At 41.9% G+C, this 14,664-nt stretch overlaps 1 protein-coding gene across 11 annotated transcripts in view; it reads left to right on the top strand.

Moving 5' to 3' along the window:
- Window positions 1-14,664, top strand: part of WDR64 (WD repeat domain 64) — a 151,884-nt gene that overhangs the window by 114,237 nt on the left and 22,983 nt on the right. For all 11 annotated transcript variants that reach the window (XM_026649661.1, XM_026649651.1, XM_026649656.1 and 8 more), the window contains 4 exons: window positions 820-943; window positions 4,491-4,663; window positions 7,789-7,971; window positions 10,006-10,136. In XM_026649661.1, the coding sequence (XP_026505446.1) occupies window positions 820-943; window positions 4,491-4,663; window positions 7,789-7,971; window positions 10,006-10,136 (611 nt within the window). The remainder of the gene's footprint in view (window positions 1-819; window positions 944-4,490; window positions 4,664-7,788; window positions 7,972-10,005; window positions 10,137-14,664) is intronic.

The following is a 14,664-nucleotide window of genomic DNA, read 5'->3' as shown; positions in this document are numbered from 1 at the left end:
TTGTCAGCCATGCCCTTGTGGATATATAAGAGGTGGTGTGTTGCCAGTCAGTCAGTCAGATATAAGAACGAACTAAAGTGACAGCCCAGCTGCGATATTGTGAACCTTGTTTTATTGTGTAATTGCGAACGTGTACTTGTGTTTTAAGACTTGAAGAGTGTAAGTAGAGACTAATAAAGGACATATTTAATGAGATGCCAGAGATATCTATTGAACCCCTATCTACGCAAGAATATAAAAGTTTCTATAAGCGTAGAGGAAACAAATTTTTTATTTGCTTACATATGGCATGAATAAATACAGATTTAAGGATCCTAATGTGCAAGTTTATAGTCTTGTCTGACTGAGATAAATCATGCATGCAAATCGTGCATCAAAGTCATGAAATGGACTACAAAGTAAGGTATTCAAAAGTTTAACAAATGGAGGGGGGCACCAAAGATGATCCTTGCATGGGGCACCATTTGGTCTAGGGCTGGCCCTGTTTGTAGCTAGCTTTCCTTGTTTTCTGTATAGTAAAAACTCATTATAGTTAACCATTTTTATCTCTAACTTAAAAAGAATCTATTTCATGTGACTAGTGAAAATAGGCTATCCTTGCTAGAATGCCTTCCTTAGGGTGCCAAAGATTTTTGGAGTTATAGAGAGTAACTGTGAATATTGTGCTGTCAAGTCTGCTATACTATCAGGAAAGCATATTTTTATGGGATATATGAGAGTCATCTATTCAGCATGTTAATCTTTTGGCAGCCAACTTATAACACATGGTGTGGGGATTTTTGTAGGATGGACTGCAAATAATTTTAACTTTGTTTCTAGGTCTGGGAGCTAGAATCCGGGCACCAAATCTACCAGATTGAAGATGCCCATGGGCCTAATATTGAAGTGACCTGCGCAGCAATTGATAAAAATGGGTTTCACCTTGCTACAGGAGCCTGTGATGGTAAACAATTTAATTATCACTACTATTCTGTTAGTTAGTCTTGCATCTGAAGAAGTGAGGTTCTTACCCACGAAAGCTTATGCTCCCAATACTTCTGTTAGTCTTAAAGGTGCCACAGGACCCTCTGTTACTTTTTACAGATTCAGACTAACACGGCTACCCCTCTGATACTTGATACTATTCTGTTATCTCTCTTTAGAATGAGATACTATATTGTGACCAGGGCTGTGAGAACAGTTTGCTTGGAACCTACCTGAAACCATGTTGGATTGGGGTTCAATTTCAAAAAGCTTCTGCAAAACTGGACTGGTGCTGTTTTGTATGGCCCTGACCCCAACCACCCCTCAATGAATAGCAATAAAAATGAGACATGGCATAACTTTAAAGAAATACCACAAACTAAGCTTCCCCATGCAATTTGACTTAACTGTGTAGTACATCCTACCTCTGGAGCTCGCATACACATACCTGGGCTAGCTGTGATTGAGCTAGTGTATTAAAAATTGAGTGTAGCCATAGCGGCACAAGAAGTGGAACAGGCTATCTTCCCCAAGTACATGCATAGTGTATTGGACAGGGTGGTACTTGAGGCAGCTAGCCTCTCCTGCCATTGGTACTGCTGCAGTGCCGATCTATTTTTAGCATGCTAGCTCGACCCGAGCTAGTCCAGGTATGTCTCCTCAAACTGGAATTTACATCTTCAGCTCAAAGTGTGGACGTGCCTCTTGTGCACCAGAAGGTATATACCCCACCTCCAGTCAGAGAGGGGAGAGGTTAGTAAGCGTCCTTGCAGGACAAGAAAAATACCTGCCTGGCCTGAAAGGAGTATGAAAGCTGTCAAGCCTGAAAGGAGAATTACAGCTGGATCTAATTTGGGAATCAGGCCTTTGAATGTTAGGCTTTATGGGAAATGGCCTTTGGCTCGGTCTGCCTGGCTTCTAGTCCAAGAAGATCTTTCCCTCAGGGCTTAGGAGTTAGACCTGAATGGCATGAAGGATGAGAGACTGTAGTAGTCTGCACTGGACTCCAGGGATTGCTGTTCCATGATGTGATACTTCTCTGGGGGGTCTGGAATAAGCACCCTGTGAATACCTAAGAGTGTCATGCCTTGCTGCATAAAGCCTGTAGCAGTCTGGAACCAGTCAGCCCTGGTCTACGTTACCTAGAATGAACAGTATTAGAATAAGGATTACATTGAAACAGACACCTGAAGAAAATCCATCCTACATGCAGTGTGGCAGTTACTGCGGTGTTAGAAACCTTGATATCTTCTTGGAATTTCCTGACTCTTGTGTGCTTGAATTCTCAATGTTAACATTGTTTTGATGACAGGTTTTTGCTTTCAATTTCCCTTGCTGGTCTTATTGTAAGAAAGGGGAGAAGGGATGAAACTGAGGTGCCCTTTACTCAGGAGGACTAAATTAGCTCAACAGGCCATCTTTCACTCAGCTGCCTTAACATTCTCAACCCTGTGATTCAAGAAGGCTGCATTAAAACATGGCAGCACTGGCGCTGGAACAATTTGTATAGAGGGGGTGCTGAGAGCCATTGAACCAAACTGTAAACCCTATATATGATGGAAACCACTTCAAGCCAGGGGGTGCTGCAGCACCTCCCGCACCTCTAGTTCCAGCACCTATGCATGGCAGCATGTGTGCACACTCCAAATTTAAATGTTCACCACTTCAAAAATACTGAACCGCCCTGCTTCAAGCGGGATGTGCATTTCACTCCTCAAAGAAAGCTCTAAAACAAGCCAAGGTTTGAGTTTCTATCTTAAGTGTTATTGATACGCAAGAACAAAGCTTATGATAGGAACATGTGGGCTAAGTGCATTTTTTCCATCTTGTATAATTCAAAAATAGCAAAACCAATTTTGCTCAAACTTTCACAAAAAATTGAATTATTGTGGGCTAAGCATGAATATCTTTAGCCCAGAAGGCATTTTAATGAGAAAACTGAGCAACTGGAGTAAAGTAGTTAAATTGAAAAGGGAGAACTCAGTTTTATAGGATTTGCTGACTCTGAACACGATACATAGTTAGTGTATTTTCCAATATTCAACACGTCATGTAATGTATGGCATGTTTGTTTGAGATTGTATGACAAGGCCTCTCCGTTTATTTACCAGACCTGCACTGAATTCTTCAGTAAACTTTAATAATTGATTAATCAATTAGCATAGCTGCATAATTCTGAAATTTCAGGGTTTATTGAAATGTTAAGAAATGCAGCACCATGTAAATATTGGGATACTCCAGAAATATACAGGGTGCCTCATGAAGAAGACATGGCCTCTGCCACAAAGCATTGAGGCCAGATTAATTCCACTTGAGCATACTGCCCTTTATTTGCATCATTTAGCCGAGATACTTTGCCCACAGAGCTTAGGGGCTACTCAGAAAGGGAAAGCTGTTGTTAGGTCAGTAGCGCCACACGACAAGGGTGGATCCCAGTTGGTAGATACTCCTTCAGAGAGTGCTTCAGCCTCTCTTTTCCACCCCCTCATTTTGAGAGAAGGTCTGGTAGCGAGCCACGTCACACTCAACCTTGCCGCTCTCTCAGATAGGAAGATCTCTGCCTTGCTGGCTCCCTTTCTGCCCTTTGGTGGGCTTGGCACAGAAGCAGGAAGTACAAAACAGGCATGGAGAAGGACAGAATGGTGATCTATTGGCAATGGCAATGTCTGATAACCCCATATAACTGTGCTCACTGAGAGGAGAGGTGAGGGACTAGAGAATCTACTCCATTGTTCTCCCATTTAGGCAAAAATGCTTTTGTATGCCGACAGTCAAGGAAGGAGGCAACATTGCTTGGCAATCAAACTTAACGCCCTCACTGACATCAATAGGTTTTGGATCAGGCCCTAAGTGTGCGTCACTGGAAATGTTTGTTTTCCTGAAATCAATTAAGTTTATTGCTCGAAAAGCACAGGGTTGAATTTACATTATTTGAAGTGTGACTGACACTGTAGGCAGACTGTTGTGCTGCCCCGGGGACATTTCTGAAAAATATCTGGTGGTTGATGCTTTTACAAAGGCCGTAGTGCCCGTCAAGGGCCCATTGTACAAACAGAAGTAAATAAAGTCCCTTCCTTAAAGAGCTCACATTTGACTTTTAAATGACTCAGCCAACACATGTGAGAAATTGAAGGAAGGGATTTTTGAGCCCCAAGATAAGTTATCTTTAGCAGAGAAGATTTTAGCAGTATCTAGAAAGGGAGAGGGTCCATCTGAGGCAGGGAAATCACACCAATATTCCCTGCAATTGGGTGATTGAATATTTGTAAGGGATCCCTACATACACCCTTCCTGCCAACCCCCCATGGCAGATAGACTAATTCACAAATACCATGTGTCCCAACCACATGCTTCTGTGAAGCAGTATTAAAATACCAAACATCAGACCTGTAGAAATGGGAAATGCGATGCAGCTGATTTTTCTTTCTTTTTGCTATTTGGGACTTGTCAGGTTTCTGAGTTGAAAATACATGTTTTGTGTTTAACAGTTTTTCTCCTTGTGTTTCTTGTCCTCACTTCTTGTTCAGGAACATTGAAAATCTGGGATTTTGGAAGTGGGCAGGAAATTAAAGCTTTGCCTGTAGCAAATGACAGCAAAGATGATGAGCAATGGCTGCTGCAGCTAGTTTATCTGAAGGCTAGTGAGAGTCGGCATGTGATCCTGGCTTTGGAGCACAGTGGGGAGATCAAAATCATTCAGGTTTTTGATATCTTACGTGTGATTTATTTCATTCTGTAGCTGCTAATTCTGAAGTTCAAACAGACAACTTTCATAGATCAGTAGGCAAACCCTATGCAACTGTCAATGTAAAGTCATTTTTCAGCATGTCACCAAAGTAACTCTTTAATATTTAAAATGTCAGTGTGTTCTATGGCTAGATGTTCAGCATTCTGCTCACCTCTTTCCATGAACACACTACACTGGAACTATTAATATTTTTCTCATAGCAGTTAGGCTTTGGTGGAAAGTTAAATTTCCTATCCCTCAGTCATTTTGCTCACCGAATAAGAGCCAGAGCCTGCCCTTAATTTGCCGGATGTGCATAACTTTACTCATTGAAGTAAATGGGAATACGCCAGGGAGTAAAGTTATTCACACATGCAAGTGCTAGTAGGATCAGGTCCCAAGACTAAAGAACTCTTTCTCTTCCCCTCTCCTTCAGAAGTGAAAATCAGAGGCCCATGCACTCCCCCTTGATGACATGATGTGAGGGAACAGCATGATCTGAATCCTGCATAGGAGGGTTTCAAAGGGATATGAAAAAGAGCCTCTCACTCTATGGTTCCTTGCTTCCTCTTGAGTTGCTGCAGTGCAGCTCTCTGGCCCCATTAGCAATCAGCTTAAATAGCTTACAGACTAACAAGAAAATAGCTAGAAGCAAATTTGAGGCTACTTTTGTTCTTGCATATTTCTATTTATAGTGATACCCTTTGCCCAAGCCCCTACACAGGAGAGAGTACTACACGCTAGGTAGTTGGTGAGACAGACGTTGGTCCAATAAAAGACATTACCTCACCCAACTTCTCTCTCTCTCTCTCTCTCTCTCTGTGTGTGTGTTCATAATTTGACACAGACATAGCCCACTCTGTCACAATGCACTCATACAATCAAGTTACATAATCATCATCCCAATACACACAACCATAGGATTGCATACCGAACATAAACTCTTAGGCATAGCAAGGTCATGGACAAAAGAGCAGTTTTCTGACTGCTTCTAGATGAAATTTCTGTAACAAAAAGTTATACATTGTGGTTATGAGCATGAAAATAAGCATTTATGCAGCCTTCTTTATCTCTCTGAATGTTGCTCTGGAAGAGAATAGCCAGTGTATGGAGCTGCTTTACAAATTAACGTACTATAAAACTTGAAATAATCAGTTCATTGAATTTGCTATTTATGGTTAATTAAAAAAACTCTAAATTTAATTTACTAACAGCTTAGTTAAATGTAGCCACATGAGCCATTCCTCCCAAACATTACTGTGAACAAATTTAAATCTGAAAGGTCCTAAATAATGCTGCCTAGTAGATTTACACATTTTACGGTATTTTTTTTCCAAATTGTTCTTGTTCAATATATTGAAATGGTTTAAAAAAACACCCCTCTTCCGCATTGATTAATTTTAGCATGTAATGCCTCTATGAAAAGAGTATTAAATCCTAGCTACTTTTTAAATAACTTTGAGTCTGTCCTAAAGCCAAAAAGTAGGGACATTGAAGTTAAGGCAGGAAGCTAAGTATTGGAGTTTGTTTTATATGCGGAGAACCTGTTAAGAGAACCCCCATTAGCAACTAGACACAATGGGCAAGGATCAAGGACTCAGTTTCAGCCTTAATTCTACATTTCCTTAGGTTGAACCAAAATGCTTGTTGTTTTCATGCAAGTGGGATGTCCGCTATCTTTGCTATCATACCAGAGATTGAACTTGGGACCTCTAAAACTAAATGTATGAGCTGCTACATCTTGAGCTAAAGAGCCAAGAGGTTGTAGCATGGAGTGTACAAGATTCATATAGTCTGTGAATCAGCAATGAGGGGGACCTGTAATGCACTTTGACCAGTGGGGTACATATGTGAATTGATAATATGTTGTGACCGGGGTCCCAGGGGAGCCAACTGAGGTCACTCAATTAGGGTGAACTGCAAAGAATGGGCCATACAATTCCCAAAGCTGGTGGATATTCCAATACTTAGATTTACCAAGCCAGCACAAAACAGCTTCTATAATACCTCACTGGTTACCCAGAAGCCCACAACACAGTTCCCTTAAAGTAACCCAGCCTCAGGCCTCCACCCAGACACCCAAGTCAAATATGACGAGGGTTACTGAAAATCTTATTCATCATATAAAAAAGTTCTATCAATCCCAAAGGATCGGACACATTACCTCCCAGGTTAATGAATATTCCAGATCTACCCAAATACAGCCAATTCTTATTAACTAAACTAACATTTATTTAAAAAAGAAAAGAGAGGGAATATTGGTTAAAAGATCAGTATACATACAGATATGAGTACAATCTTGAGATTCAGATTCATAGCAGAGATGGTGAGCTTTGTAGTTGCAAAGAGTTTTTTCAGAAATATTTCATAGGTTATAGTCCAATGTTTATATTCAGGGTGGTCCAGTCAGGACTGGGATCTCAGTCCTTACGGCTTAGCCTTAACCTGCATGAAGCCTCAAGCAGATCTGAGATAAAAAGGATTGGGACCCAAGGGTCTTTTATACAGTTTTCTAACAGCCACTTGACCATACAGTCCTGGGTGAACAATAGGCTTTTGATGTAACCTTCTGTTTCCCAAAACTCACTGGTAATTAACTACATGGATTAACATAAGATAATTTATCCATTAGGCTGTCTATCACAAACTTTAAAGAGACAGATAGACAATGACATTATTGCATTCAAGATTCATCTAAATGTTAATATTCCCTTTTGATCTCTGAGTCAATAGCTATAGTGACAGAGAGGAACTGTCTGTTTACATGGCTAATTATTAAACAAGATATAAATAAACACACAATTAGTATCACCTCTAATTCTCTAACAATACAGGTTTTCACTTCAAAGTTTTAGCCTATCTAGCAGGGAGTGGCCCTAATTACAATTTGCATACTTTCCTAACATGACTTTAAAGTTTGGCTCTGGGTCATTTAGCATGCAAGCTGCTTAACCCTTTCTGGCCATGTGTCATACTTTGTATAAGATCCATTGCAATGATACAACAGTGGTAGCAACAATGGTTTGCATGGTCATATTTTAATCAGATAACGTCAGTTATTAATTTTTGTCTTTTGGTTAAATGGATCGTTTTACTAGGGTAATGAAGGTGAACCTCATCTGACTGTTACATGGGAGCTCCCTGAGGCTGTGTCACTTATTCTGCAAGAGAATCCAGTTATGTCTCTATGGCTGAAACCCAATGCCAGGAAAACAAATGGATTTTTTCCAGATGTTCAGCTGTTGTCTGACACAGGTCCTAAGAGAAATAACGAAACCCAGGTGAGAACACTTCTTAAATTTTTGCATTGTTTACCTAAGATAAGCAAGTGAGTAAGAGATTTAGATGCAGTATGAGAGGCAAATATTCCAAACTTTCCACTGCATTGAAATCCAAAAATATTTTATTTCAGGGGGGTGACTATTTCTATGAGATTCAGTTGCATGACACCCACTGATATTAATCATTGTTGTGATTAAATATATAAGCATTGCTATGACAATAGGCCCCTGATTATTATTGTACAAGTTGAAAATAGTAAATTGAGATTTTTGGATGGACAGCTCTGTAGCAGTGAAAAGGACTTCATAAATCTTAATGAATGAATCCTCTCAACAACAAAGAAAGGAAGAGTTTAACATATTTTGGCTATCTTCGATGTGGAGAAACTGAGACTCATCCAAGATCAAACAGCAAGTCTGTGACAGACCTAGGGCTAGAAACTGGATCTCTTGATTTCTAGCCCTGTGATCTAGCCACCTGTCTCCAAACACTGCCTCCCACTCTAAATGACATGGCCATGGTGACATGTACCTGTATACTTCTCATGAAATGAGGCACATTTAACACAGGCTTGCCAAATCCCTCTCGCTAGGGCAAATAGTTTTCCAGGTGATTGTGACCAATGTTACTGACCTCTGTAGAATCAGCTTTCACTAATTTTTTTAAGTACCAATATGTTTCTGGCCCCAATGGTTGTGAAGAAAAATGTAGTGAGTCACTTGTAGCTACTACTGCTGCGTGGTGAGAACAACTGCTTCTCAGACGCGTTCAGGCCTGACTCTCTGTGAGCACTACTCGTTCTACCTCAGTTCAGAGTGTGGAGGAGCCACGTCAGTGGGATCAACTGAATCCTTTAGGCGCCACTCTTCCTTACTATGGGCCAAAGGGGAAAGGGGTGAAGATCACCAGTTCCCACACCTCCTTGCTGCCAGTCACCTGAGGCCAGTTCCAGAGGAGTCCTGCTGTGCCCTTCGCAATGTCCTTATGTGTCTGGGCTCCTCCTCATTTTATTTTGTTTTGTCTCCTGTCTCCCATCAGGCTTGGTGGAACAGAAGATATCCCTCTCCATCTCACAGGGGCCATGCATGCCAGCAGCTCTAGGGCTCCATCCCCTGAGCAAATGGCTGAATATCTGCCAGAGTGGTGCTTTAACTACTGTATATTCCATTCTAATATCACAAGAACAAGAGGACACTCAGTGAAACAGAAAGGTGGCAAGTTCAAGACTGAAAAAAGGAAATACTCTTTCACACAATGTGTGGCTAGACTGTGGAATTTATTGTCACAGGAAGTTGTTGAGGCCAAGAATTTAGCAAGATTCTAAAAGGGATTGGATGTCTCTATGAATAACAAGAATCCTCTGAGTTATAATAGTTGATGCCAACAGAAAAGATCACTGAAAGGAATATAAAACTTCCTGCTTCAGGGGCTAAACCAATCTCAAAATATTAGGGGTTAGGATGAGATTTTTTTGTGAGGGCAGATTATGCCACAACTGCCTACTTTGATTTTTCACCTTCCTCTGAATTATTTGGTGCTGGCCAGTGTTGGAGACAGGATAGTGGACTAGATAGTCCATGGCTCTGATACAGTAGTTCAATTCCTGTGTAATGCAATGCGCTGTGCAGTTGCTCTTGCTGTTAATTTCATTTGGATGTTTGTGATGTGTTAATGTACTAAGCATTGTTAACAACTTACACCAAACCATTAACACAGTATAATGCTTAATAGATACAGTGTCTCAGTTCAAGTATGTTTGGGCTGGTATTAATGTATGGTGCAAACAGTGTAATACAAAGGGGAAGAAGAATGATCCTGTGTGTAAAGCATAGAGTTGAGAGCCTGGGTCTGCTGAGGTCTTTGGATGGAAGGCACCATAAGAATGGCAAATGTTATAATGTATAACTTTAATAAAATGCATTGAGTTTACAACAATGTACAATGTCATTTTCTGTACATAACACATGTTAAAAACATTTCACTATCAAATGTCATGTCCTTCTTAGTAAAAGTCTTCTTTATGCTTCCTTTAGAATTTACCACTGGGTGAAGAAATTAAGTGCTTTGATGTGTTAAAAGTAGAAGGATACAGTTTGATAGCTACTGGAAATGCACATGGTGCAATAACCTTGTGGGATTTTGAATCTGCCACTGTCAGATACTTGTAAGTAATACTTTGGTAAAAGATATGGCAATATTGTGGACAATTCCTATGGAATTAAGTTAAACCTTATTGAATTAAGTTTAAGTATTTTGGGGGTACATTGTGTTGAAAATAAAAATGTTAATGTACACCTAGACAAATTAGAGGATTGGTCCAAAAAAAACCTGATGAGGTTCAACAAGGACAAGTGCAGAGTCCTGCACTTAGGACGGAAGAATCCCATGCACTGCTACAGACTAGGGAACGAATGGCTAGGTAGCAGTTCTGCAGAAAAGGACCTAGGGGTCACAGTGGACGAGAAGCTGGATATGAGTCAACAGTGTGCTCTTGTTGCCAAGAAGGCTAACGGCATTTTGGGCTGTATAAGTAGGGGCATTGCCAGCAGATCGAGGAACGTGATCGTTCCCCTTTATTCAACATTGGTGAGGCCTCATCTGGAGTACTGTGTCCAGTTTTGGGCCCCACACTACAAGAAGGATGTGGAAAAATTGGAAAGAGTCCAGCGGAGGGCAACAAAAATTATTAGGGGTCTGGAGCACATGACTTATGAGGAGAGGCTGAGGGAACTAGGATTGTTTAGTCTCCAGAAGAGAAGAATGAGGGGGGATTTGATAGCTGCTTTCAACTATCTGAAGGGGGGTTCCAAAGAGGATGGAGCTTGGCTGTTCTCAGTGGTGGCAGATGACAGAACAAGGAGCAATGGTCTCAAGTTGCAGTGGGAGAGGTCTAGGTTGGATATTAGGAAACACTATTTCACTAGGAGGGTGGTGAAGCACTGGAATGCGTTACCTAGGGAGGTGGTGGAGTCTCCTTCCTTGGAAGTTTTTAAGGCCCAGCTTGACAAAGCCCTGGCTGGGATGATTTAGTTAGGAATTGGTCCTGCTTTGAGCAGGGGGTTGGACTAGATGACCTCCTGAGGTCCCTTCCAACCCTGATATTCTATGATTCTATACCCTGATATAACGCTGTCCTCGGGAGCCAAAAAATCTTACCGCGTTATAGGTGAAACCGTGTTATATTGAACTTGCTTTGATCCACCGGAGTGCGCAGCCCCTCCCCCCCGGAGTGCTGCTTTACCGTGTTATATCTGAATTTGTGTTATATCGGGTCGCGTTATATTGGGGTAGAGGTGTACTATTGTATTGTATGGAACTTCTTTAGAGGAAGAACAAGATTAGTGCAATCTCTGGAAGATATTAGGACTTCAAAGGACTTCTATGGATAATGCATTTGAAATTGGGGTGAGGGAAATGCAAATGTTAAACCTGGAATGCATCCTTTTGAAGCTGAACTTTGAGCAGAGACCTATTAGCTGGCTGATTTACCTATTCACAGCAGGAGCCATGGAAGCACCCTAAAAGTGTGGGGGGGGGGGGGCAGAGGTGCCCTAACCATGGCCCTGCTCCTGCACTGTCTCTTCCCCCCGAGGCACCGCCCCCCATTTGATCCTTTCCTCCTCCTCCTCCCCCTCTCTGTCGCTCGCCCTTGCAGGCCGGCTGGTAAAAAGTGGAAGGGCCATGGTTCCCTGCCCCCCCACCCCATTCCAGCGCCCCGATTCACTGTTTCCTCAAAGAACCAAACTGGATATGTGAATGACTCACAAAGTCATGGGTTGTTCTCATTCTGAGCAGAGTGTGGTGAATTTGAAACCACAGGGAAATCCCTGGTTGGGTTTTGAAGGACAACTTCTGCCAGAGCCCATGTTGGAGGGAGTGATCTCTGTAAGGAGGTGAGACAATGATTAAGTGAATTTACCTCCTGTAAAATGGCAAGGGCCTAAGTATATTTAATCGTGTATTTAATGGATCATATCATATATATACTTGCATATTAGCTAGCCATATATATATATATATATATATATATATAAGCAAGTGCATAGTCAATATAAATGTAGGGCTAGTTTTGTTCAGACCTTTGAATAATCTTTTTTATGGAAGACTGCAAAACCTGATATGGATGTGAGGTTCCAAGGATGACGTAACAGTGAGAGGTTATGATGACACAACCAAATATAATCAGGGTAAACAAAGAAAGTCCCCAAAATCCCTACCAAATATTAAAATTGACAGTTTTATTGTTGCAAATAAATAAATAAACAAGTTATTTATTTTAGGCTATAAATGTGGAATCTTATATTTGGTCATAGAACTTTATTCATTATTAGGTAATGAATCAGAGGAGAAGGATGTTGATAAAAGTATGGTAGCATCTTGGGTATAAAAGAGTGTATGGAGACTAAGTCTTTGCCTTGGTTATATACACCTTGTCTGTACATGCAGCCAAATCATTGGCCTGACATACCTCAACTGATCACTGGGTTGTGGCACTTTTTACCTATGCTGAAATAAACCTGTTCCTTGCATCTGAACTCTGGAGTTAGTAGTGGTTTTGTCTGCTACAGTAGTTGTCTGCTTTGCTAGGTTCATAAGGTAATCTGTGTGTCTGGTTGGTGGTCCTGAAAACATTCTTACAATCTCTGTCAAGCTTATCAGTATATGTGTAGATTCTTTTATTGTTTTTCATATATTTGTTTGTCATGCTTTTATCTGAAGAAGAAAATGTGCTTGCTTAGAAAGACCTTTGGTAGCTTATAAACTGGTAGCAATTACGCTGTGTACCATCTCTGAGGCGAGAAGTGAAACAGGTCCGCTTAGGCAGACTATCTTCCGCTGGAATAACATAGTGAAGGCATTGAATTGGTCAGCCTGGAAATACACAGTCAGGTCGGAGAGAGATGCGGGTCCCCATGCAAGAAAGGCAACAGCAAGGGACCTGGAAGTCTGACAGTGAACCACCCCTGAACCACTAAGGGGGAAATACAGGTGTAGCTGCCCTGAACTGTGACACTCTTCGTGGAGACATTTTGATTTACAGTGCACCCATACAGCCCTAACAAGAAGTGACATTTTTGATGAACACGACCTTTTACCCTACTATCAAAGGATTGATTGAGAAGGATTTAAAGTAGCAACATATTTAGCAACACACATACTTAGCATTTCCTCCAGTCCACTCCTAAATAATCTGCTCAACTAATCCTACCACAGCAGGTGGGATTAGTTGACTAGATTATTTAGGAGTGGACTGGAGAAGGTATTTCTAAGCAAGTGATGTAATCAGAAATTAGCATTAACATCACTGAGCAGTGGTGGCAAGGGAAATTCTACCACAGTAAATTATTCAGTCCTTTACCATTAGCCTTTGGCATTGTAACTAGCCTGTTTAAAGTGGTGAGAGGTTATAGAGCTATCCCAATTTTGGAAGTGTTCAGCATTGTGTGGGCATCTGGAAGGAGCTGATACTACTGCTGCCATTGGGAGATCCTATTACTGCTCTTTTATTGTTCATTTTCTAAGGCTGTTGTAGTGGTGATTCTGCCCCTTACTTTGTCTTCTGTAGGATGGGGGGAGGATTCAGAGTTTGTTTGGTTCAGTTAATCATCCAAAATTATTTGGGTTATCCAAACTTTGGGACACTGCCCCCACAACCATGTGAAATGGTCTAACAACATCAAGTGAGAGATGGGCAAGCACAGGCTCTTAGATGATGCTTCCAACAGGCCTGAGCACCTCTCTCTCAGCTTGTGTTATCTTTGCCACAATTCCTCTTCCACCCTCCAAAAAAATCAAGCTGAGGCGGCAGCTTTTGTGGGTGGATAGGCAAACTGCCCATCCATTCTTCAGCAGTGGGACCCTAAGTATTCATTAGACCATGCTGGGGTTGCTGCTCCTGGCCCAAGGATGGGGATTGCCATAAAATATGGTGCACTCTGCTACATCCTCGCCCTGGACATCTTACATGGTAAAAGGTCCAGGAGCAGTGGCTATAGCATGATTTGTTGGAGCATTTCCTTATCCTGTTGAAGAAGGGTGGGGAGGCTGGCTGTCTATCCCCCAGAAGATCCCTTAGTCCTGAATTTTGGAGAGGTAGTGGTATCACCAACTGCTGTGTGAGGGAGTTTGCTCATCATGGGTGCCCCCTTATGGCTGGGCATGGGCGTAGAGTCTCCTCTTTTCCTGGGATATCCTGCCAACAGCTGCTCTAGCCCAGTGATGACCTGGGCTATATAAAGAGTCCAGCAATGGAGAGCCCTATAGTCAGCCAAGGGGTTCCATGCCCCCTCTGCATCAAGGTCTAGTAATCTTGAGCCTTCTGGCTTCAGGGCTTCTCTCATCTAGAGTCCCCATATCAGGGGTAAGCTTTCTGCTTCCTGCCATGCCTAGGAGCTGTTAGGGAAACCTGAGCCCACCCTCTCTACAAGTTCCCAATGCAGAGCCCAGCAGCTGATAGCTAAGTTCTGCACCCAGAAGTGCAATGCTTCTGTTTCCCTGGGTCATTCCTACCAGTCCCCTCTTCCCCAGCACATACAAACAAGGCATTAAACAACTGAAATCAAAGGTAAAGCTTCAGACCTGAGTGCCATGAGCCCCTTCTCTGTGGGTTTGGTGAAGTCACCACCACCAGAGGCCTCAGGCGATAGGACATCCTGTAGGGCTGCTTCTCAGGACCTGAGAATGTACATCAA

Source organism: Terrapene carolina, unplaced genomic scaffold, assembly GCF_002925995.2.
Source record: "Terrapene carolina triunguis isolate 2854851 unplaced genomic scaffold, T_m_triunguis-2.0 Scaffold85, whole genome shotgun sequence".
NCBI lineage: Eukaryota > Metazoa > Chordata > Testudines > Emydidae > Terrapene > Terrapene triunguis.
This window is presented reverse-complemented; position numbering and strand designations above follow the sequence as displayed.